Source organism: Artemia franciscana, chromosome 20, assembly GCF_032884065.1.
Source record: "Artemia franciscana chromosome 20, ASM3288406v1, whole genome shotgun sequence".
NCBI classification, from domain to species: Eukaryota; Metazoa; Arthropoda; class Branchiopoda; order Anostraca; family Artemiidae; genus Artemia; species Artemia franciscana.
Window position 1 is genome coordinate 24,860,650 of NC_088882.1, and position 27,243 is coordinate 24,887,892.

At 35.4% G+C, this 27,243-nt stretch overlaps 1 protein-coding gene across 1 annotated transcript in view; it reads left to right on the plus strand.

Moving 5' to 3' along the window:
• The window catches only part of LOC136040030 (guanylate cyclase 32E-like), a 265,444-nt gene that overhangs the window by 226,641 nt on the left and 11,560 nt on the right, over window positions 1-27,243 (plus strand). Inside the window, exons 16-20 of the mRNA XM_065724096.1 lie at window positions 3,508-3,691; window positions 4,830-5,094; window positions 9,918-10,161; window positions 17,750-17,940; window positions 20,259-20,505. Of these exons, the coding sequence (XP_065580168.1) occupies window positions 3,508-3,691; window positions 4,830-5,094; window positions 9,918-10,161; window positions 17,750-17,940; window positions 20,259-20,505 (1,131 nt within the window). The remainder of the gene's footprint in view (window positions 1-3,507; window positions 3,692-4,829; window positions 5,095-9,917; window positions 10,162-17,749; window positions 17,941-20,258; window positions 20,506-27,243) is intronic.

Here is a 27,243-nt window from a genome sequence, read left to right on the forward strand (position 1 = left end):
TTTTTTCCTCATTATTTAAAGACACATTCCTGGATATCATTAATGAATCTCTTTAAAGGCTTGAATTGATTTTAAAAATAAAAAAGATAGCGGTTTTTTTAAACTTTTCTTCCTGTGTTTGTTTTAAGGTGTTTGTTTGTATCCTGTTCGTGTCTTATCTATAATGTCTGTAATGGTACTTGGTTTACAATGAAAAATTTCAGTTTGAGGCTTTCGTGAGGAGGAAGGGCTTCTACAAGAATTGTTTGAGTGACGGATCACTTGAAAATAAAAGGGATTCAAAGAAAGTGGGAGAAGCATTAAAATATGAACTAGGGACGTGTGAAGTGGAGACTATGGATAAAAATTCTAAGGATCTAGGAAGTGCAGCCACACGGCATAATAGTAAAATATTGTACTGGCATGTTAATAAATTGAGAGGGATTAGTCAATCTGGACTTATCCAAGCTAAAGATAGGAACGGGGCCACAATCAGTAATAATCAAAGAGTTAAAGAGAGATGGGCAGAACATTCTGAGAATGTGCTAAGCCGTGATACGGTTCTTATGAGGTTAGAGATAAGTTGCTGAAGATTATGAATATAATTTTAAAAAGAGGAAAGTGCCTAACAATTTTAGGAAAACTCTAAGTAAACCCATCTATAAGGAAGGTGGTAGAAGTGAGTGTGGTAATTATAGAGGCAAAACGCCCAGTTTCTGTAGGAAGCAAATTAAATAGTATGATGGTACTTTGTAGACTCAGAGAAGCCGTAGATAAGGTTTAAAGAGAAGAACAGTGTGGTTTTAGGGATGTAGAGGATGCGTTGACCAAATTTTCAATCTTAATAATAGAGTTAATAATAGATGAGCGTCTGAGTTATCAAACCCCTTTAGTTCTCAGTTTTACAGATTATGAGCAAGTGTTTGATTCAGTTGATAGAATAGCTTACCGAAGGTCCTATGCTTGTGAGGTATAAATACATTAATAATCTGTACTATGTAAGAGAATAACATTGCTACGGTTAAGGTGGGAAATTAGGTTAGTAGCTGGTGTCGTATTTAATCAGGGGTTAAGAAGGGCTGTGTTCTATCCCCATTTAACATGGGTCATTTTGATGTGCATTGCCCCAGGGAGCACAGCTAAGGCATTGGGAGAACAGGGAATCAAATGGGGAAGTAAAAGAGGAATGAAAGCTGTGTGAACTTCTCAGAGGCTTTGTGACTTTAGAGTGCAAGAATGGGTTTGAAAATGAAGGTTAAGACGACTAATTTGCTAAGAATAGAAATGAGTGAAGGTGATGTTGGGTAACGACAAGATCGATCAAGTGGACAGCTTTACTTACCTAAGTAGTATTATTTTTGAAGACGGTGGATGTAGTAAAAGATTTTAAAAGCAGAATAGGCAAGTCCCAGGATGTTTTTTTTTTATTTGAAAAAAGTAAAGAAGAATACAAAGCCTAGTCTACGGACCGAGATTATAATATTGGAAGCTAATATTATGACAGAGTGGTTCCAAAGCGTTGGTGCTCCGGAAAACGGAGGTGGATTTGCTATATGTTTTCCAGAGTAATTGTCTATAGATTGTCTTGGATACCCGACTGACTGACAGAATCTCAAACAGTAAGCTGTACGCAAAATGTGGTTCAGTTCCGCTTTCTAGGGCTATAGTGAGAGAAAGTTTGAGATGGTTAGGACACGTTGTGCGGATGAAAAATAACTCATTGTCAAAGATTGTCCTCATCGGCCGACCTTCTAGGGCCAAACGAAAAGCAGGTCATCCCGGAACGGGGTGGCAGGATGGCAAGAAGAAAGATGTGTTCTTTTTAATATGCAAAATTTTTTCATAATGACTTGAGGTGCTTCCATTCACCAACGGTACTTAACGCTTAGTCTGATTATATTTCTTCAAATGAAGAGATAGGGTAAAATGCATCCCTCTGTGCATTTCTTTGACGAACTGGAGAAATCTCTTTGGGGGAAGGGATCTTAAATGACAAAAAAAAATTATATATGAGGTATATAGGCCTATATATTTGGGATATATTTGAATTCTTAGGTATTTGAGCTTTAGCTTCTGCACAGATCTTGATTTTGAAGGAAGTCCTCTACCCATCCCATTTCTTAGAAGTAAGTATACAAAATCTAGTTCTCCATTTTATGTTCAAATCATCACATGCTATGAAAATACTTTCCTCCTCCAAAACTGTTCTCAAACCTTAATCTAAATATATTTTTTAGATTAGAATTGTCCCTCTCTATAGATTAATCTTATAGAGCCAGCATGAAAAATATGGCTTAAGGATACAATTGTTGACAATTTAACCACCTGTTTTCCCAGAATGATTTCCCGATCATCTTCTCCCATCCACACTCACTCAAAATATGGCTTATAGCTACGCAATATTGAATTTGGATGATTCATGGCTCAAATGAATGAAATCATTCAAACGAAGCTTTCAAATCTAAAAAGTTTACAAATTTGTGTCGACTTAGTAAAGAGTGATAAAAAAATGCCTGAGATACATCTCGGGCATTTTTTTGCCTTGTATAGAATGGATTGTTGTAGAAACTTGAAACAGGACTCATTCAGGCGATAATTCTAGTTTCTAGTTTCCTTTTAAAATGATGATTGGACTAGAGGGTACCCAACCGCCAGTTTTACTCCCTGCCACTGGACGTTCCCGTGGGTACCCAGGCCCTTACTTATCTGCACTTGTTTCCCATTGCAAGCCCTTAGTTCATTGAGCCTTCGAAACTCGAGGATATATTTGGCTCCAAGATGTTTCATGTGCAACTGATGGCTCGACGATCGACAACTACTCTTGATTTCACCGTCTGCCATTCTTGCAGGCAGTGAGGTCAGATTTAAGGGTCGAGAATCCGTTTTTTTTTTACCGCTTGTTCGCTTTGGCAACGCGAGACAATAATCAGAATAGTTAAAAGGCTCAGAAAAAAACTCATCTGGTGGAGTCATAATAGAGGTAGCCTCATGGGTAAGAGATCCAAATTACGCAAGCAGGCGCTCTTCAAAATATAGGCCTCATAAATACGTATATTTTAGATGAAGGTTGAAAATGTTGTACCCTATCGAAATCAGAATCATGCAAAGGTTTTTTGTCTATATTATAGGAAGGCAAAAACAAGGGCCCTATCCCTTCGATCTTTTGTTGGGATTGGAGATGTATGGGTCATAAGAAAAGATTGCAACTACGTACTTTTGGTTGTAATTTAAGACCATTCTTTAATAGGAAGAAGGTTAACTTTCTATTAAAAGCTGAAAATGATGCCACAACTCTCCCCCTCCCAAGAAAGAGCCAAGAGGGGTTGGTGCACATTCGCTACGAAAAAAATAATGTACTTTTATTCAACCTCAAAGAGGACATAGGGACAGAGCCTCCATATTCATTTTCACTATTTGTATCCAATATAAATCCGTTGACTCTTTTTTTACTATTGAAGTTTAAATAATAGGTAGTGATGAAATTTTTCCTCCTGATTTTTTTAGTTTTTGCCACTACGTTTATTTTAGAAATCGTTGAACACGTTGCACATCCCACTCAGCATGGTGGGAACCTGATAAGACCATCTGTAACTGGATTAAGCTGTGCTGATTATGTTATCAAATGTATGAAAGATTGTTGGGATGAGAGTCCTGATCACAGACCAGATTTTAGGAGTATCCGAAGCAAATTAAAAGGAATGGAAGCTGGCCTGTAAGTAAAGTTTGAGTCTAAGCTATATAGATGTCGTACATCCTTCAATACAGTAAATATGTAATCTTATAATGGCCAAATGACAAAACTGTACAAATGATAGCTGAAACAAAACCCCTTCTTTTGAAAGGTGGGAACCTGTTAAGACCATCACTAACTGGATTAAGCTGCGCTGATCATATTATCAAATGTATGAAATATTGTAGGGATGAGAATCTTGATCACCCTGATCACAGACCAGATTTTAACTACATCTTAAATCAATTCCAAGAAAATAATTTTCGAAAATATTATTAACTGATTTTTTTTTTCTGCTGCTAAGTCTGAAAAATGACAGGTTTGGTGTGGGCAACATATGTTCATACTAAGAAATTTTAAATTGATTAAAAATTTCAATTGGTAGTTGCAAGAAACCACCCGACAGTCCAATTAAAGAGTATCCATTTTTTTGATCCCACAACATCAAACGGTAAAAAGCCACTGTCTATTCAGCAAGGTGTCTAATCCACAGATAACAATTTCCAGACATTAACAAATTGGAAAGTCTCGAAAGACGAAAAATATTCTCAGATGAAAAAAAAGAAAGGAAAAATCTTAGAGGACAATAGGACAGAACTTAAGGAAACTTATCTGATTAATAATTTGGTCAGGGGCAACAGTCCCCTCTTCTTCCAGGAATGTTTTTATAGGAAATAAATGAAAAAGTTTCCTTCAGATGAAAGTAAAGAGCAGTGTTGAAAGTTGAAGTGAACAGAAACTATCCTATATATCAAGCGTAGGAGGCGGCCCTGCCACCTCGTATGCCCTTGCTCTTTACCCTAAAGTTTAGCTTATTATATATTGAGAGCACAATTGATATTGTTAATATGTTGAAAATTCAGTATAAAGATTATATACCAAACATTAGCGAAAAGACTATATACCACTTCTAAACTCTGTAACGTTTGCAGATTTATTACATTTTTGAATAAGAAAAATAGTTGTTCGAGATACTTTAAAATATTCTTTATGCTTTTGTATGCATAAAAAAAAACAGAAAAATTGATAAATCTTTAGAGTTTTACAACGTCAGGTCAGATAGTTTGATAGCAGTTACCATCTAGCTTTTCCTGCCAAGTTAATATATTTTTTCTGTTAGGAAATCAAACATATTTGACAATATGTTGGCTATGATGGAAAAGTATGCATACAATCTTGAATCTTTAGTACAGGAAAGAACAGATCAGCTTATGGAAGAAAAGAAGAAAACAGAGGCTCTACTTCACAGAATGCTACCAAAGTCTGTGGCAGAATCTTTAAAAAGAGGTGATTTTGTTGAGCCAGAACACTTCAACTCTGTGACAATTTATTTTAGTGATATAGTTGGATTTACCGCCCTGTCAGCCTCAAGCACGCCTCTTGAGGTAATTTTCTTTAGATACTATTTATTCGAAAAATACAGCGAATAAAATCTGATTATGATAAACATTTTTTACTTTTCTTAATATGTAACGGTCAATTCAAGTCTCGAAGAATAATGCTTCAAAATACAAAATGAAACTCGATTAGACACCAAATTTTGAAGAGGTAGGTAAAAAAAAAAAATACAACTGATAATGTTTTAAAACAATTAAAAATTAAATTTTAAGTATTTATAAAAGATAGAAAAAGCTGAAAATCTGCACATTAATGGGCTTGCGTCAGAGAAAGGAATACTCTTGGTCCTTTCCTCTCAATGGTTAATGTTCCTCTCAGTTCAACAAACCGCTCTACTGGCCCAGGGCTGTTCAGACTAGAATGGAAGGACTGAATATAACCTAACACTCGACCACCAACAGTTGAGAATGGAGATTGACCAATATCTGAGGATAGATTGTAGCATAAAAACCCTTGCAAAATGTCAAAAGTTGGTCTAGTTGTTACAAATTTCGAAAAAAAGCAACAGGCGGCTAGTAAGAGATAGAAAATTTGAACTTCTTAGTATTTTTACTCCGTATATAAAAATTGGGGCTACCCCATATATAGATAATAAACAATCCAAATCGTTACACTTCCACGTGGTAGAAAGTACTTTGATTCATAGCCTTTGAAGGACAGAATTAGTATCGTCTAATGTAATGTCCCCTATCTCTTCAAGAATCTAACCTATTTTCACCTCAGCATTGTTCAGAAACTCTGCGCCATTTCTTGTCTAAAACGAGATTATAATAATTTTTAGTTCCAAGCAAGAACGAAATAGACCTTCAAGAGTAAAAAACTGAATTATATTCTTCAAATGCGTATTTTAGCTATTTCAGAGGGCATAGGCATTGGAACATTCCTTGCTTCTAGTGAATTATCTAAAAACGCAGTTACAGCAAAAATATAACAACGTGTAAAAACCCGGGAAAGAAGTTGTTTGGCATCAATGGCGTCATGTGAAATTACATATGAACTTAAATGAATCCAAAGACCTAAAGCAAAAGAGATAAACAGATGTATGAAGTGATGATTCATGCACGAAAATGAAGCGCAACAAGGTATGCGGCTGAAAAACATACGATAACAAGCACCACGATGGATCCTAAATGATAATAATAGACAAATAAGCTTGCGCTTAGAAGATGTGTGATAGGGGAAAATCTTATAAAAGTTATGATTCTTTAAAAGATAAACGGAAAGGCGGGATTGAATCCTCTCCGCAATTTCCTCAATTCAATTGATACTGCAGATTCGCCACCTCATTACTTAAAAATAAAGAATTGTAAGGGAATAAAGAGAATAAGAGAATAAAGAACTGGAACAGTTTTGCTTTTGCATAACTTAGATATTTCAGAAAGGATTTGTAACGGAATCCGTCCTATTGTTATTAAATTATATAACAATATAATGAAAACAAATATAATTACTGGGGAAAAACGAGAAAAAGAAGTTTACAATTATACTAGATAAAGTTTATGAAAGCGGCATTAATAAGACCCTTTACCAATACTTTGAGTCATATCTGTTGTTGGCAGACACAAAACACGGTTTTTACAGAAAACGGTCTACGTTTGACTGTCTGATTGCACAGTATCAAGAATGGGCTGAGCTCCTTTCTTAGGGGTACGTTATTCACCTTCTCTCCTTTGACATCGTAAAAGCCTTTGATCTTGTAGGGCACGAGGGACTTCTTTGTAAACTGCTTGAGGTGCTTGCTGACTTTCTTCGTCAACGATCATTGAAAGTTGGCTATCACATCATACCAAAAGAATACCCAGTCTTATCAGGAGTACTGCAAGGAAGCATTCCTTAGCCAATCCTTTTCTTAGTGTTCATAAATGACCTAGGAGACAAACTTGTGAAGAAACCTCACCACTTTGCTGGTGACACGACAACAAAAACATCAATTGCAAAAGACATAGATCCCAGCAAACCCCACAATGAGCTTTAGGCTGACCTGGAGAGAATTGAAGCGTAGGCAGATGCATGGCTTGTAAGTTTTAACGCATCGAAAACGAAAGAGCTCCTAATTTCTAATGTGCGTAATATGAGGGCTTATCCTTATTTCGTCTTCAAAGGAGAGACAATAAAGCGAGTTGATACACTACACCTACTTGAAGTTAATTTCTCTTCGGACCTTTCTTGGACTGAGTATCTCAGTAAAATTAGATCCTCTTGCTCCAAGAAGCTAGGAGCTATCCTAAGATGCAAAAGTCCTGACACTATTCTTCCACTTTTCATTTCTTGCATCCGACCTGTCATGGAATATGCATGTCCTCTCTTCGCTGGTGTACCTAAGAGCCGCATCGCTCAATTCTAACAAATTCAAGATAAATCAGTTCGTGCAGCAACTTCTGGCAACAGAAAAGCTAATACCCCACAGTTGATCCAGGAACACCTCGACTTGGCGTCCATGTCGATTTTCTACAAGTACATGTACAACCCTCCATCAGAGGATCTATCAAAGCTCGTTCCTTATAGAACAAAGCCCTTGCTATCAACTCTCCGAAGTACAGCTCATCAGGACTACCTTGAGCAGTAGCAGGGTCCTCCCCGCCAAGCATATCTGAAAACAAGCTTTGTCCGGCGATCGGTTAACACATGAAATAGATTGCCGGCAAAGGTAATCCCGGAAAATTCTTCCCTTGACGCGTTCAAGAGAAGGTATAACAAATAACTCAGTGTTAGAAATGAGGTAGTCACCAGGACTAGCGGCGAATAGCCATCTGGGATGGAACCGGAAGCCAGTTATAAAAAAGGAATAAACGTTGGGTATAGCTTACGAACTTCAAACAAAAATATATACTTCATTTAAGAAATCGAACAGCGATTGACGTCTGCATTTTTCTTCGAACAACTCCCTTTCTCTGAAAAGAGGCCGGGTAATTTCTCTATTTAATAGAGTTTTAAATTTTTTTACAGCATCCATGTTGTCTCTGAGCTAATTTACCCAAGAGATATTTTATTCTATAATGGCTACCCCACTGAAATTATTGATCCCATTCTTGATTGTAAACTCATCCCCCACTCTTTGGCCAACCTCTTAGAATTTCGCAATGTTTTCGTATAGCATTAGATTTACCGACAATCTTCAAAAAAAATTCTACGGAAAGATAAGCGTTCCGCTTCCTTCAAAGATGATTTAAAGTAAAGTTTGACCTTTTTTCCAATTCCGGGAAAGACAAAGCCGGTGTTAGTAAGGAGATGTTATGGCTAATATTAACTGAAACTCTAAAGGAAGGAATTTTGATAGCAATACATACAAATCAAAAGGATTGGATTTTATTGGGATTCCAAATATTCTAAATTCAACGAGTTTACAGGTGTTCATCAACAGCTTCGAGCTTTATAAAATTTACCTGATTTGCTAATAAGGGGGAAAACACCCCTAAACATGCAAGTTATCTTGATGGAAATTACATCGTCAAAGTCAGGGAATCGGAAAATGCTATTGTAGAGGCTTTTATCTCCTATTTATAAAAATGTGGAAGTTTCTAACTCTGCTAGAAAGTTCAGTCAGAGTTTCTAACTCTGTGATCCTTTAGAAACTAGAAGAACGCTGGGTGGGCGGGGGCAATTAATTCTAGTTTCTGTTCAGTTTGAGACTAAAACTGAAACATAGGTAATGGGGGGGGGAGGTGACAGCTTTCTTATTATTATAAAAAAGGTTTCTTTGTAAAATAAATTATGATATTTATATTCTTATCAGCACTAAATCTGAAGGAATGGGGACGGGAAGTACTACCAGGAGAACATGTGAGTCATTTATAGGGGAAAGGGGGGATGCCTGATGTCTTAACAGTTAAACTTGATGTTCACAGTTTTTAACTCCCCGTAATCCTTGAGATATTAGAAAAACATTATGGAAGGGGGGGGGGTATTTTGAAGGTATTTCTCCTCTTTTTCGAGAATCATTCAAACTTATAAGCCTGAGAAAATTGACGACAAGATTTTCGAAAAAGGGGGAATACACCTTCAAAATAGAGAGTAATCATGATGAAAATTAATACATCGAACCCAGTGTATCAGAGAACACTATCGCTGAGGTTTTAAGCCCCATCTACAAAAATTCTAAATTTTGTTTGTTTTTCCGATATTTGTTTCTTTAATCCACGGTGATTTTCTAACCCAGTGGTCCGACAATATCAACTGAAGGATTACCCGTTATTGAAGTTTAAAATTCCAGTGCTGATTTTAAGTAGCGAAAGACACAGTGCCAAAGTAAAGTAGTGTTTTTTTTTACCATTTTGTTGCAAAAACAGCAGTGATTGTGGCCCAGAGGAAACCAAAAATGGTATTGAATAAGAATTCAGATATTGTCACCGATTTAAAACCCTCAAAAATACATATGCTGTGCTTCCCAGTTTCAGAGCTAGTAATGCCTCGTTGTTGTGTAGCTGTTCTTAAGGATCCTTGGCCAATAAAATTAATTTTAGGAATATATTTTAGACGGCCGACACGAAAAAAACCTCCCTTAGTTTATATGCATTGCCTGGACCATTTTATTGTAAGGCCTGGAACTTTTAATTGTCAAAGAAAGCTCAAAGCACGGTTACTTAAGTATTCTTCTTAGTGCTAGGTACAAGACAAGAAAATATAGGAACAATGTGATTCTCAATACTTATGAAATTTTTTTCAAAAATGTTGATTCGTATTTTCTTGAACAAAATTGGCTGTAATTTATAATTATGTAATTTATATTGATATCATATAACTGTTATCGATATAAATTAATATAACTTATAATTTTAATTTATAATTTGTAATATAAATTTTTTTCATCCAGGTAGTTGATATGCTAAACGACTTATACACGAAGCTAGATAGTATCATTGGCCATTATGATGTGTACAAAGTTGAAACAATTGGAGATGCATACATGGTCGTATCAGGACTTCCAATTCGAAATGGGGATCAGCATGCTGGCCAAATTGCTGGGATGGCACTTCATATTTTGGAAGAAATAAAAAGTTTCTCAATCCGGCACAAACCTGGAGAGCCACTTAGACTCAGGATCGGGATCCACTCTGGTATAATTTTTTTCATGAAAAGTGTGGTAGCATTTTAATATCATGAAAAAACCTATTCAATTATCCGGAAAGATTCCAATTTCACACAGTAACAAGCTATAGATAACATGACTTGCGATTACTTTTTCTAATATACTTTTTCATGCTAATAACAAATCTGAAAACCCTTTTGCCCTATGGCATCCAGTTTCCAAGATATTAAGAAACGATATATTTTAATTCCCCTTTCTTTAGATTCCGTGGGTCTATGAGCTCATTTCCACGCTTAGATAACTTCCAAGACAACACTGCCTTTCCATGACGAAAATATAACAGTTCAAAATAGGGATAAAACCTTTTAATTGACTATGAAACCTATATAAAATGTTTAACTGGATATTTCCTTCACATATACAGTGTCCATCATCAGAAATAAAATGATGGGCACTGTATATGTGTCCGAAATATCCAGTTAAAAAATTTTATATTTGTTTCACTGTCCATTAAAATGTGTCATCCCTATTTTGAACTGTTGTATTTTTGTCACATGCACGCTCCTTTTTATATTATATCTTTTTATCCAAAGAGACTCTTATAGACTCTTATGTTGATCGAAATCTCAATAAGTTATACTTTAGCGTAATGAGCTTTATTACATTATTAGATATTGAAAAGTAATTTAAAGAAACCAGTCAACTAGAGTAAATAACAACTTTTTTTTCAACACACTTTATCTAAGATATCGCAAAATACATAGCAGATATGGAGTTGAGATATACTTTATCTTATAGCAATTATTTTGGGGGGAAAAAGTATCTTAATGGAAACCTAATAGTAATGCATATTAGTCAAAGTCAAACTCGTTTTTCAGCAAGCCTTCAATAAAATATAGTTATATATCTGTCAATTACTTCATATTTGAGATCATTTTTATTGATATCCTGTCGCTCCGTTATTGAGAGTTCCATGCTGTTTTATGTCTAGATAGTTCATTGGTCTCGCGGTTTTGGGAACAATCCATGGAGAAAAATCTGACTTTTTGCATTCGGTTATTTTTAGATTTTAATGCTGTTTGGCTATCCCAGTTTTTTACCACAGTTCGTGGTAACGAATTGTATATAAGAAGCGACTCGGCCTAATAGTAACCAAAACTCAAAAAAATTGATAACAATGAAAACGTCAAAACAAATGGCTTTTCTGTTGGTTCCAAATGTATAAAATTCATTGGGTTTTATGTTACCCATCCAAAAGCTACGAGCCTGTGAAAATTTGCCTCGAGAAAGAGGAAAACGCCCCCAAAAATGTCAAGCAATCTGAATGAGATTGTTTGACTTTTGTAAACGTAGATCAAGCAAAAGCTTTAACTTTAGACTAGGCGTAAACCTATAAGAGATCTTCGGCCGGCAAATTTATGTAAGTTCCGCACACAAATAAGTGTAATGTCGTGGGAGAAAGTGAATGAAAAATTGGATCCCTCGCATGTCCTCGACAATTTTCTTGCAATTATTACAACGGTATTTGAGTTTTCTTGCCCCTTGAAGCCTACTAGGAAAAAAAGAACGAGATACCCCCTAAGACCCTGGATTGATGATGAAGTTTTTGAACCTATAAATGCTCGGAACACTTGCTTCTTCAAAAGTTTAAATGACTCATCTGAAGAAAGTAAAAATAAATATATTCGTCAACAAAATTTAATGAATAAGTTAAGACTTCTAAAAAAAAAATTACATTGAAAAATAAAACGAACAAAAAGGAGATATGCGGGGCATTTGGCAGACCACTAACGGCGTGATTAAAGGCACAAGTAAACATGATGACCTCATAAATGGTATCAATATCAAGGTCGTTACAGTTTCTGATAAGCAGCAGATTGCTGACGAATTTGGTAAATTTTTCTCTGGTATGAGAAGTAAAATCAAGGAAGACACTTCCCAATTCTCTGGTATGGGAAGTAAAATCAAGGAAGACACTTCCCACGGAGACCCATCTAAAAGTGACACGCTATTCTAAGATAATCGAAGAGAACATCATAAATTCCAACTGGAGAAAGCGTCAGTTGAAGAGTTAGCAAAAATTGTGAAGAATTTGAATTCAAATGCTGCTGGTGTTGACGATTTGAATCTGAAAGCATTCAAAGTAGTTACAGCTTATCTACTACCATGTCTTCTTTACCTTGTTAACCTGTCACTTGAAGTCGGCCAATTCCCTGATGCACTTACAAAGTGAAGGTCCTACCACTGTTCAAATCAGGCAACAAGCAAGGTAACTGACGACCTATAAGCTTGTTACCACTATTCTCGAAGATATACGAAAAAATAGTTCATCGACGGCTGTATGAATATTTAGACAAGTTCGGAATATTAAGTGAGTCACAGTTCGCTTTCAGAACTAGACGATCAACTGTTTATGTGGCATACCATCTATCAGAGTGTGTTGATAGTGCTCTAGAAAGGAAACTTATCCCTCTTATTGTATTCATAGGTTTTCAAAAAGCATTTGATGCCGGTGATTTTAATCTTTCATTAAATATGTTAACTTGTTTAGGAGTCCGCGAAATGGATTTGGAATGGATTAGGTCTTATGTGAATGGTAGGTCCATCAAAGCTATGATAGAAGATATGGTAGGGAAAGCCTTCAATGTGAACGGTGGAGTGCCCCAAGGTTCTGTATCAGGACCTTTACTATTTTTGATATGCATGGATACAATGCATTTTTACTTTCCTGATGCCGTAGTTGCATCACTCGTAGATGACACAGCACTTACAGTGATTGGTAAAAAAATGTAAGGTAAAGGATGCAGCACTAGACCTTTAAGGTCCGAACCGGCGGTGCTGATCTCCGTCTCAAGGCCCTTCAGCCAGGAAGTGCAATGGGGGGATGAGGGCCAGTCATCCTGTGCTTTTGCACTGTTTACCTTTCCCAGATTTCTCCAGGTACCCATTTAGAGCTGGGTCGACTCTGGCTGAGCTTACAGAGTCTCGCCACTGACCCCGTTCCAAACCAAATCAGTCATTGCTAAATCCATTGAGGATATTATAGAAACTAACATAACTCTGGAGAATTTATCTTAGTTCACAAAGAATAGTTCATCATTGCAAAGTTATATATTCAAAGTTGGCTCGCGGAGTCGGTATTTTAGGAAAATTTCACAATGTTTCTCTGCATGTTCTGAAAGCAAATTGTTATTCAATTGTTCATCCTTATTTAGTGTATGGTTGTTCATTATATGCAAGCAATTTTTCTAGTCATGTGAAAAGGGTGCAGATCATGCAGAATAAGGCAATTAGAAGTTTGGGTAAGTATCTTGTGTGTGGTAGTACTGGATATTGTTTTAGAGATTTAGATATTTTGAATATTGATTATATTAAGTCTCAGCAGATTTTAATTTTTGTATACCAGGTTTTAAATGGATTATCTCAGTATTTTAGAAGTTATGTAATTCAAATTATCACGATCATTCTACGAGGAACTCTGAACAGTTGACTAGTGAAATCAGCCATACAACACGATCTGGATTTATGGTTAAACATGTAGGTGTTGATGTTTGGAACTCAGTCCACAGAGTGTTAGGTGATCTGAAAACCTTGTGTTATTTAAAAGAAGAGTAAAAAAGTTTTTTTTTGAATTATTTGTAAATTATGGTGGTTGAAAGCTATCTTTACAATTTTTTTTTTTTTTTAAGATGAGAGGTGGCGGTTTAGAGACTACATAGTTTTTCGTCTGTTTTTTTTGCGCATTTCTTTGATCTTGAATGAATAAGCCATCATTTATATGTTGCTGTTCGCTGCCTAACAGGGGCATTTTAGGTCCCTAAACTGAGCAGCATAATGTTGATTGTAGTACAATTTTAGAAATTTTTGGATTTAAATAAACGCATATCTACCTACCTATCTACATTTTGTACCTTATTCTTAAGAATTACTCCTGAAACGCAAGTACTCAAAAACATTAGCACACATACCGAGGAATTGGCTAGTTGAACAATTAATTTTTTTTTGCTTTCAGTTGAAAAAAACTAGCTATTATTGAATTAATGTCAAAAGCCAAGGAATTTATGTGTATCACAAATTAGTGTTGAAAGTTGTAGTGACATAATTATCAAAATGAGGCATCTACTTCAGTAACTAAAACTGAATCAGTTATTTTGAAGCTGGGCCAGGCCTTTTTAATTATTTTTTTAAACTAAAAAAACTAAATAATAAATACCTGAATACAAAAATACATACTCTCTCATTGGCCTGACCTACCTATCAGTTAAACTTTTCAGTAAGAAATTCCGTCATTTCTGATTTTCTACATATTGAAATATTAAAGGTATTTTAAGAACAGTGGCTGCAAAATGTAAATGAAAATATGAAAAAAAAAGATGACAAGAAGAACATTAAATATTTTAAGGTGCATTGCTGTATACTTTGAATAACAAAAAAAAATCCGATGAGGAGATTGGCAGAAAACATTAATAACAATGATCGCGTAACAGGGGAATAAAAACAAGGTAAAGACATTTCATACATATTCTTAAATACACAAATCAACTTCTGGACCTTATAAAAATTCGCCTTTCGTGTTGTCTGTATCAAGCATATTTGTAAATGGAACAGTAAAACAAAACCCATAATTTAGAAGACTTTATATATTATTAAGCAAAAACAAATGAATCTACAGGTATGTTGACCATAGGAGGGAAACATAGTCAAAACGTTGTCCCACTGAAATAAAATAAGGGTCACGATAATATCCTTATTTTGTTGATGAATATGACAACCAAATTGATGGAACTGAAGTAGATCCAGTTAGGGCAAATCAGTAGAAAAGCTCATATTTTTTTTAACATAGTTTAGGAAAGTGATTACTCTTCTTCATAATAATATTGATTTAGCATTTTTATTTAATTCAATGTATTAATTGCAAAATATTTATGTTACTAATAAAATAATAAAGCAATAACCTTTTATTCTTCGAACAATTAAATATTCGTTAATCTAAGCCAGATGGTAAGAGAACTTTAGACGCATTCTTCATCCTAAAAACATAGATATGTTTTTGAGAAAAGGATAAGTAACGAATTTTAGGATTATTTTTTCCATCCAGCCAACTAAAATAAATGCCCGCGATACCAGGTAATGTCTATTATTTTTTAATTTATTCATGTTTGTTGTTTCACATGGTTTGACTAGATAATTCTTTGTGGGAGATGCCACGACTATTTATAACTGAAAATAGTAACATGGTAAGGGCTCCAAGGTTTCCCTTCTCCTGCATGTACGCCTGCATCGTAGATTCTGAAGATTAATGAAATATATATAATGTAACATCTGAAAACTTTTAATCATGTATATAATTACCAAATTGAAATCGTTTAACTTGCATCGATACCGACATAAGCCCATTGATTTGTCCCTTGTATAAAAACAAAAGAGACAGCAAATGTAAATCTTTTATTACTGAGAGACTTATTATTACCCCACCCCCCCAAAAAACATTCTTGTCAGCATCTTCCCTCTTGTAAATTTTGCAGACTTGTGCCCATCTGAAAAAGTATCTGTGGGCCCCCTGGCACTATAATCCTTTTGCATTATTCCTTATTCAAATACTTTAAAATAAAATTGTCAAAAAAAAAAAAGGAATTTAAATTTCGTAGCTTTTCTCCTGTAAAAATAAAAACAAGCAAGATTCATTCTGGGCCTTTATAAAAAATTTGGTTTGGTTATGGTTTATCTATTCCTAATTTTGTTTTCGTTGGAGCTTTTGAAACTAAAAGGCTCTTAATATTCAGCTCTTGATATTCCATTTAGTCTGCAGATTCCTGTTTCCACAAGATTCATTTGTGATTGTAAACAGTTTGGAGATAGTGTGATAGTTTTCTAGTGCTCCAAGTTCTTCATCGGATTATTTAGGAAACCTAGAAATATGCATTCGAAAGCTTGTCCTGTTGCCTGGTTTTCTAGCAGTGTTATATTTCCTTTCAAGCTTCATTGATATTTCCGTGAAAATAATGGAAGATTTATCTATTCTTTGTTGAATGCTCAGAATATGTTATTTCCTAGAAAGGGGCTTTATTTTGTAAAAAGCTTTCGATGAAACGTGAAAGTCATTTCCAAAGCTCTTAGGGTATAAATTTCACAGCAATTTATTTTTGGGAAAACTCACATTTATTAAGTACGCAAGAGGAACGTGGGCTTTAGTTATCTTCAAATGCAAAATTAACACAAAACGAAACCTTCATGATTCGGAATGCATGTAAACTGCAACTCTCTAAGATTTGACTGTACAATTGGCTACCTAGTTTTTCTGATTTAGCATCTTTTTTGTGTAGCACCGTAGCCTAGGTCTTCAATTTGCCTATTTCAAGAGAAGTTGCCCATTAACAGTCGAAATGGGCAGCAAATAAGGTCACATCAAAAGAGACTATTGCTGAAGACACTCTAGCTGTATTAAGACTGAAATGATCATTCCTTATGTTCGATTTCACCATGACCAACTTTGCATGAAAAAGGTGTTTGAAGACGCAGTTTAACTACTACTACAACTAATAACAAATCACTGCAGCACCAAGCCGCTCGAGGCCAGCACAGCTAGGGACGCTCCTCTTCCATCCTATTAAATCTGTTTCCCTTAAATCTTTCTCTATGACATCCTCCCACCCAACTGTGGCCAACCTGCTTTCCATTTATCCCTTGACGGTTAGCCAAAAGGACAATCTTCGGCAATCGGTCATTCTTCATCTGCAGAACGTCCCAAGCCATCTCAACCTTTCTCTCATTATAGCCTTAGAAAGGGGGATTGAACCGCATTTTTCGTATAGCCTACTTTTTGAAATACGGTTAACCAGCCGGGTACCCAGAACAATTTGTAGGCAATTTCTCTGGAAAATATCTAGCAAATCTGCATCCGCTTTTTGGTGCACCCATACTTCAGAGCCATATTTGACCACTGTCCTCACTGTAGTTTCCAATATTCTCATCTTGGTTATCTTCCTATTCATACCAAGTGATTTGCTTCCTACAGAAGCCAAACTAATGCCTCTATAATTACCATACTCACTCTTATAACCTTTCTTCTACAGTGGTTTAATTAGGGTTTTCCTAAAATCGCTAAGTACTTCTCCTTTTTCAAAAATCATATCCATAATATGCAGTAACGTATTTCTAACCTCACAGCCACCATATTTAAGAAACTCATTTATCATAATATCAGCACTTGAGGTCTTATTATTTTTAATTCTTTTAGTACTGTCACTAATTCTTCCTCACAGAACAAAACTTCCTTCACATCTAAGGTATCACAAACTTTTTCATTTTCCTCTATATCTTTTCCTGCAACTCTATCTCAGTTTAGCACATTCTCAAAATATTCTGCCCTTCTCTCTTTAACTCTTTCCTTATCATTACTCGTGGCCCCGTTCCTATCTTTAACTTAGGCAAGTTCGGATTGATTACTCCCTCTGAATTTGTTAACATGCTAGTACAATATTTTACTACTATGCCGTCTACTTGCATCTTCCAGATCCTCGGCAATTTTATCCATGGCCTCCACTTCACACCTTTCCAGTTCATATTCTATTGCTTACTCCACTTCCCGTTTTCTAAGTAGAATATATCTATTTCAGGGTCATGCGTTGCTGGTGTGGTCGGTTTGAAGATGCCTCGATACTGTTTGTTTGGAGACACAGTAAACACAGCTTCAAGAATGGAATCAACCGGAGAGCCCCTTAGGATTCACATATCGCCCGCAACCAAAAGTTTTCTTGATCGACTTGGAGGCTATTCTTTTGTTGAGAGAGGCCTAGTGGAGATTAAGGTTTTTTTTGAGTCACCAATCTTCATATATATATACATATATATATATATATATATATATATATATATATATATATATATATATATATATATATATATATATATATATATATATATATATATATATATATATGTATATATATATATGTACTATTATATTATGTACTATTAATCTTTTTCTTAGAAGCCACGTAGTACTGTTGTGGCCAAAAGGAAAGGGTAATAATCATACTTATTCAAAAATGAAGAAGGAATTACGGAAGATTCCACATGTTTTCCGCTATATACTGCTAGCAATTTACAGAGGCATGTTCAGTTAATGTTCAACATTGGCTGACCTCATGCTGGATACCCTATTTAACCTTGTTTTGTGCATGTTATTTTTTTATTTCTTACGGTTTTTGTGTTGCAACAGAAGATGACAATTTTGTTATCTTTTGATAGTTGATATTCATCTTTATCCATCTATCAATTACAATTTGAAATTAGCTTTGAATTATTTCTTTTAGATTGAAAAATACGCCGAAAAGACATTAGAAACTTGCAACAAAAGGGGTTATCTATTTTTAACCAAGTTTAGACCATTCTCTAAGAAAACCTTATGCAAACCATAATTGAAGCTTAGTTTATGTATAGATCTAAAATTTATAACCACAATGGTATAAGTATCGTGTCGTTTTGGTGTAAGCTAAAACTATACGCTTCTCGCAGAATTGCTTGTTTTATAGGGGAAATAAACATTAACAGTCAGTAGAGGAGAGTAGCCATAAATGGAGACAAAATGTTTCAGTTTTCTTGCTAAAAGATTACCTAACATTATCTACGTATTATATACCTAATTATTCAAGCCGTATTATTCAGCTACGTAGTGCAATTTTGCTGGTTTTCCCGTTTAATTTTTGACGGATAAATTAACAGCATTTCCAAAGTGGAACTTGTACAAGTAAAAATCACCGTGATAAAAACATGTCTGCATTCTTAGCCCCTTTAAATGTCCAGGATTATATATATTTTTTGGAATGGTTCCTGTTCGAATAGAGAGGTGTTAGGGTACCGGTTCCAGAGTGAACAACACTACTATCTGAATGAGAAAAGTTATAGGTTACGGTTATGGGCTACCCCCTATAGCCTAGAACCGTCTGGGAGATCTTGGAATCGATGTCACACCCAATAACTAGTATACTAAAGTTCCATAGAAATCAATACTACTCCCGACTACCCTGTCCCGAAGGTTTTTAGATCGGGTGTGTAGGTATGCGGATACAACCGAGCAGGTTATCGTACCTGGAAAAGAAAGATCGGTAACACCTTAGCCTAGTAGCTCCTTGGAGTCCTCTTTACCGAGGTATACCTTGGGTCTACCAAAATTATACGTACCAAAGTATATATATATATATATATATATATATATATATATATATATATATATATATATATATATATATATATATATATCACGAAGCATGCTTAGGTCTACTATACAAAACCTTTGGTCCACTCTCTCAGAACACCTAATAAAGTATCATATCTTCCCAATCCGAGCCAGAGCATAAGGCAAGAATAAGTTCTTGAAATGTGTAAACAACTTACATGTATTGACTCGTTTATACTAAAGAAACTCAACTAAAAATTTACTAACATACTCAGAAACTTGATTTGAGGGTGTTTGTTTGACCAATCAAATAAATAACTCAAATTTAAAGAAACGCTGATTGTAAGAAATCCTTTAAATGACCGCCCGCTGGTATTTTCTCAAGTCAGCCATGATACAACGAAAGGAAAATTCACTCTCGTGAGTTTGAAACCTACTGAATTTTTCTAACATAAGGAAAAAAAGGGAATTTATTTATCGGAAAAAATTGGATATCTTAATGCACCCAACAGTTCGTCTTTAAGTTCTATATATTGCCATTATTTTACAATCAAAAATGTTGTTTGTAACATAGGTGTGTTTATTTTCGTTCCTTTTCTGTTTTTTATCATTGGTCGTTTTGCCTGAATCCTTCGCTCAGACACTGTTGAGGAAGGTTATTTGAAGGTTTTCAAAATAATAGCTGTGTAGGATTAAGATAAATGAAATTTGAGGACACGTTTAATGGTTGTAAGACTGGGACTTGGGCTATTTTATGTCATTCTAATGTAGTACCGTATATATGTAAACGTGTTGTCAGAGTTGTAGTTACTGTGTCATTTGGGGGGGGGGATACATATACTAAATGCTGACAAATTATAGCAGTGGTAGATTAGCTAGTTATCTTTATTTGAACCTTTGTACAATAGGCTAATACAGAAAAAACTAAATAGCTGAGCAATTTTTAGGGAAAAGGGAAAATGAGAACATACTGGCTCACAGAGGAAACTCCACCAACAGTAGAAAGGATTCACCATTTAGTCATTCCACCAAAACATCCGACCGCTCTCCGCTTGGCTCCAAGAGAACCTAACTCCGAATACATTTTTTGCTCTCGCCGTGACAGCTTGGCGTCACGTGATGAAGTTTCACTTGGCACGACTCCAGAGATGTATCGTCGCACTATTGGCTGCCTTCGGAGGGGATCCAAACACGGTGAGATAGTTTGTCCGTGAATGAAGAATCAGTGTTACCTCGGTGAATATTTTAAGCGTTATAGCTTAGAAACGCTTGTTTGGCGCTTGTAATTTGCGTAATAAATAGTGCACGCAGCCTTGAACTATTAATAATATACATGTGATAAAAGAGTTCCCATCAACATTGCGTTCCCTACCATGATGCTTTATATTGGGTACAACAATGAAATGTTAGAAAAAATGGTAAATCAACACCATTAGGCTACAAGCAAAATCCCAAAATTTAATTGGTTCAAAATGCTCGAAAAGATGAAAACTTGTAAAAAAAAAGTTAGGAATACCGCCAATTTTACCAATCATACGAATAAATTGATATCTGACATACAATTTTACAGCTTTGTTATCTAAACATTAAACAAAAACCGAAATTGTACTATTAATATACCTCAGGGGTTGGGTTGGAATATTACAACAGGGACTTTTGGGGCGTGCATTTGTTTTTTGATAATACTATTGGTAATTAGCTACGAGTAGTAATTGCTGTAGAAAACTTCTCATTTAGAATTGACAATGAATAAGAAGTTAATTAGCATAAAAAAGTTCTCTTGGAAACTTTTTCAATCAAAAGTTTTAAATATTAACATGAAAGGAAAAATTAGTTGGAGGCAGAATCAGACAGGCTATGTATACCAAAAGATTAATAATTACTGAATCACGTCCATTCGGGGTGGGACGTATCAGGGTCCACCCAATTGCCCCAACTAAATCTTGAGACTTTGAGTGTTCTTCATATAATTCCCTATATTCTCAATGTATTTTCACTTTTTTGGTGTTATTTTCCGATTTTTGACCCCCTTCCCCCTCCCCCTAGAAATTTCCTACCTGCAAGCATGAAGGTAGGCTGTCCGTTAAATGATACAAATCAATACAGAGTTTAATTTCAGTAAAAAGTCTCTCAGACCTTAGCTTATAGGTGGTAAAGATTCATTTTCTGTGGACAAATGGCCAGGGCAGGCTGATACAGGTTTGTCCATGAAAAAGGCATCTTTCCTATCCCTGCCGACATTTAATTTTTGATGCCACCCATAATGACTTCAGTAACTATTCGTGTTTCAGACCTATTCACTCGTAAAATGTTTAGTCGATCTTGGGGTTTAGTCAACGTTGAAATCACTTCTCTGTTTCGCCACCTCCCACCCTTCTATGCCAATTATGCTCGGTCTGTCATTGCTCCATCTTTTTATTACTCTTTATTGTTATCATGGAGAGATTGGAATGAATGGTTCTGGTCCATTGTATGCCAGTGATACCCCAGCATTAGCTGCTTCATCTGCCAATTCCTTACCTGTGATCCCAGAGTTTCTGGGAGCCCACGCCACCGTAATCAGATTTATATTGAATGCTAGTCTATCTAATACTTCATAGAAATCAGTTCACTTTTTTAATGTCCTAATGAGCCTTGAGGCATACTTGCCTTGAGTCCACGATATTCTTTGGGCTGGTTAGCCATTCGCTTAACATTTTATTTCATTATTTTAGTGAAGCAGCGCTATCCTTTGTCCTACTTCATTTATATACTTTAGTGAAATCTGAAATTGCCCAACATGTTTTAACAATGGGACAGACCTCGTACATCTTGGGCATCTGATCCACCCCTGAGCCCTGAGTGCTAATGAGATTGGGGTGTTCACACGGGTTTTTATTCTCCCCATTTTACATCTGTTGTTTCGGATGTCTCATGTCTGCTGTTACTTGATGTCTTCGCTTTGTCCTAAGGAGAACAGCAAAGGCAATGGGAGAATACGAAATCAAATGGGGAATTAAAAATCTCCTCGACTTATATTGTTCTGATAATTTAAGCATCTTAGATGAAAATTTTAGCAAAAGGAATGAATAACTTTTAAAGGTTTTATGATTTCAGGGTGAAGGACTAGATTTGAAAATTTATGTCAAGAAGCCTAAGTCGATATAACCAGGAATAAGCGAAAGTAAAGAGGTGATGTGGGTAATGAGAAGATTGATTAAGTGGACAACTTCACTTATCTAGGTAGTATTAAGAGTAAAGTCGGTGGGTGCAGTGAAAACGAAAAAAGTAGAATAGTAAGGCTATTGATGTTTTTTCACAGCTGAGAAAAGTTTGGAAGAATAGGAAGATAAGTTTGCGAACCAAGATTAGAATATTTCAAGTTACAGTGATGATTGTGATCAAGTAAAGTTCTGAAGTGTGGGTGCTCCGAAAAACAGAGGAGGCTTTGATAAATCTTTTCCAGAGAAATTATCCACAGATTGTTTCCAGTACCCGACTGACTCACTGTATCTAAAGTATCTAAAAACAGTAAGTTGTATGGGAAATGTGGTTCAATCCCGTTTTCTAGGGTTATAATGGGAGAAAGGATGAGATGGCTAGGACACGCTCTACGAATGAAGGATGATAGCTTGCCAAAGATTGTCTTTGTCGGTCAATCGTCCATGATCAAGCAAAAAGCAGGTCTTTCCTAAATGGGGCTGGAGAATGTCGCAGGGAAAGATTTAAGGAAAATAGGGACTCCTTGAGAGGGTGTAAAGAGGAGGAACATGCGTAACTGTGTTGTCCTCAGGCGGCTTGGTATTGCAGTTCGTTAGTAGTAGTTGAGGTAGTTTCTAAGTTTGTTAATCAGTGAACTGCGACCGGGTAGCAGTCTATTTATTCTTCTCGCAGAAATCTTTCTGTAGTTTTAAGTCCTACACTTATCTCTATAAATGCCGTTGGTCGAATTTCTGTGTTACATTGGTGCATAATCTTATTTGATGCTAAGCCCCAGTTTTCCCCCACTATTCATTAACAATGGATAATAGAAGCTGAACTTTCTATTATACTTTTATGTTTTTATACTTTCTATACTTTTCTATACTTTCTCTTCATGAGGAACTTTACGGCTGAACTAATTATCTAATTTAATACCCATATATGAAACCCTGTTATTTTAGTGATAACAGGTGGCCTCACATTTTCAAATAAAAGAAGCTTCCTATTGTCTCTTATTTGTGAATACTACTGTATCACTTTCACTCCTCCTTGAGGGCAACCTTTTAGAATAATATTTCACTTTTTTACTCTCATTCCTTTACACTACAGCTTGCCATTTATGAGCATGTGGGAATTCCATTTCCCTATGACCTGCTTATTATCCTATCTTTCCATAGATCAATGGATTCAAAAGTAGTGTTGTCAATGGCAGTTCGTGTATAGCTGCTTCCGTGTTGCATCTGGTTTTAAAATCCCTTTGGTTTTTTTTTAATTAAATATTTGGTCCCTAGATAACTGATCAAGTGTCAATTTGATAATTAATCTATCATTTTTAATTGGACAGATTTTAGCGAGTTGAATCAGCAAAGATCTGGGTTTTCATTTATCATTTTTTCAGGCTTAGCTTTAAAAATATCTCTTTTTTAGCCATATCTTGGAAATACAGTCGAAGTTTAGCGATCTCAATATAATAGGTTTGTAAGTTTTCCCTTCTTTTCTGGATCATTATGAGAAATACCCTATCAACACTAGGGGGTCTTAAAAGGTCGAAAGTCATCCAAAACTTTTCCGAACCAATCCCTCCTTATTATCATTGGTATCAGCCTATCCCATAAACTGGGGCTAATATTATAAGCATGCTTAGGGTTTATATTAGGCTTTAGGTTCCAACATCATCTCTTCACCTTTCACTTACTCCTAGCCTTAGCGACTTAGTCTTCTTAATATAAATTTTTAAACCTCTTCTTGCACCTTGAACTCGCAAAACTTCTTTAGCTTCATTCATTTTGCTAAAATTATCATCTAGGATGCTCAAATCATGAGCATGGAGAGTTTTACTTCCCCAATTGATTTTGCGTCTTTCCATTGCTTTTGCTGTGCTCCTTAGGGAAAATTCCATCAAAGTTATCCATATAAACAAATAGTGATCCATGTAAACAAACCATCAGCTAGTTATTATTCCATGTAAACAAACCATCAGCTAGTTATTATTGTAGAAGCGATATCTTAACCTCGGGATGTAAATCTTTCATTCTGTTTTAAAAGTTTAGTCGTTCTGAATTGCTTAAAATCATTTTAACTTTGACAGGCTTAATCTATATCTTATTAACAATGCTTTCAACTGTTTCTCAGAAATTTCTTTAATGCATTGTAATTCAATGCATTGTGCATTGTGCACAATGCACAATGCATGTGCACAATGCATTCTTTAATGCATTGTGTTCTTTCATTGTAATGAAAGAACAGTGGTTGCTAAGATAGAATTGAGCTACTACAAGTTAGGTCTAAATCAAACAGTTCGTGGTAACAAACCTTAGTAAGGAGCGACCCGGCTCAATAGTAACCGAAACTCTAAAATGAAAAATGAAATTTTGATACCAATAGTTACATCAAAAGAACTGCATTTTAATGCTGATTTTCAATATACAAGTTTCATCAAGTTTAGTCTTACCCATCAAAAGTTACGAGCCTGAGAAAATTTGCCTTATTTTATAAAATATGGGGAAACACCCCCTAAAAGTAATAGAATCTTAACGAAAATCATACCATCGCATTCAGCATATCAGAGAACTACTCTTTAGAAGATTCAAGCTCCCTATCTATAAAATGTGGATATTAGTATTTTTTGCCAGAAGACCGATCACGGGTGCGTGTTTATTTGTTTGTTTGTTGTTTTTTTTCCAGGGGTGATCGTATCGACCCAGTGCTTCTAGAATGTTGCAAGAGGGCTCATTCTAACGGGAATTAAAAGTTCTAGTGCCCCTTTTCAAGTGACCAAAAATTGGAGGGCACCTTTGCCCCCTTCCACGCTCATTTTTACCCAAAATCACCGTATCAAGATTCTGAGATAGCCATTTTATTTACCATAATCGGAAAAGCTAATAACTATGTCTTTGGAGACGACTTACTTTCCCACAGTCTCCGTTGGAGGGGCTGCAGGTTCTGAACTTTGACCAATGTTTACATATAGTAATGGTCATTGGGAAGTGTACATACCTTTTCAGTTTTTTTTGGTATGGGGGGGGACGAAGTAAAGGGGGAGATTACGTGGAAGGATCTTTCCGTGGAGGAATTTTTAATCGGGAAAGGAAATTTCAATGATGGGGGTGCAGGATTTTCTAGCATTATTTAAAAAGTTGTGAAAGAATAAATATTAAAAGTTTTTTCAGCTGAAAGTAAGGAACTGCATTAAAACTTAAAACGAACAGAAATTATTACGCATATGCGGGGCTCACCTCCTCGTAATACCTTGCTCTTTATTCGAAAGTATTTTAGTAATTTCAACTATTTATTCTACGGCATTTGTGATTCAGAGGTCATTCTTAAGGAATTGGGACAAAATTTAAGCTTTAGTGTAAAGAGCGAGGTATTAATGAGGGGGCAAACCCCCTCGTATACGTAATAAAAACATACGAATATAGAAGTTCGTCACGTACGTTAATTCGTAAATTACGTATATATTTTTTACTAATGAAAACCTTCGTAAAAAATTAAAATTCTTGATGCCTTTTTAAGTAATCAAAAAATTGAAGGGCAACTAGGCCTCCTCTCCCGCTCCTTTTTTCTCAAAATCTTCCGATTAAAACTATGAGAAAGCCATTTAGCCAAAAAAAATTAATATGCCAATTTCGTTTTAATTATTTATGTGTGGAGAGCCAAAATCAAAACATGCATTAATTCAAAAACGTTCAGAAATTGAATAAAAGAACAAGTTTTTTTTTAACTGAGAGTAAGGAACGAAATTAAAACATAAAACGAACAGAAATTACTCCGTATATGAAAGAGACTTTTCCTCCTCAGCGCCCCGCTCTTTACGTTAAAGTTTTTTACTGTTTTGAAAAGTAGTTAAGAGAAAGAGTCAAACTTTAGCGTAAAGAGCGGGGCGTTGAGGAGGAAAAGCCCCTTTCATATACGGAGTAATTTCTGCTTACTTTAAGTTTTAATTTCGCTCCATACTTTCAGTTAAAAAACTTGAGTTTTTTCTGTTCAATTAACAATTATAAAACTGTTCTCTTTTGCTAATCTTGACTGTGGCGTATACCCCTACTTTATAGATTCTAGTGGATTCAGAGCACGGACATTAATGAATTTTGTAGGTCAATTTGGAGTCATAATCACAGCTCTGTTGTTGTGCTAACGTGCGCAATTACCGCTATAAATAATTGTTAGCGCCGAACTCACAACTACATTCTAGATTTATTGTTTATAACTGTCATTGTAGTTAATTTATGACACAAACGAACTTATGATACACTTCAATCTGTTCATATTGATACAAAATTGTAGTCATGGGAAATTAACTGGTTTGAACCCCGCCTTCCACCAAAAAAAATCCGACTCGTGCAAAAACAATAAAAATTCATATAAGCGAATTTCTGTTGCATTAAGTTTTTTCGTAAAACCACTCCCCCCCCCCCGCTCGAAATAAATAACCACATAGAACAAAATTCTGAACAAGGCCCTGATTGGAGTTGAAGATCTTGTTTGATTTACGTCTGGATAATTATTGGATTACTGACAAAATGCATATTAAATGTCAGAAAGATCTTTTCGTGTCTGAAAGCTACCGAAGTTAATGTAATTTTCAACTTTTTTGCATTTATGAGCTCTTTATTTACCATCTATGTTTTCTTGTGATAGTTGTGTTTATTTCCTTTTTCAACTAGAACAAAGGTCTTGTCGACAATTTTTCAGCAGTATCTACATCATGATGACCGCATATTAAAGACTATTGCGTATCTTTTTTTATGA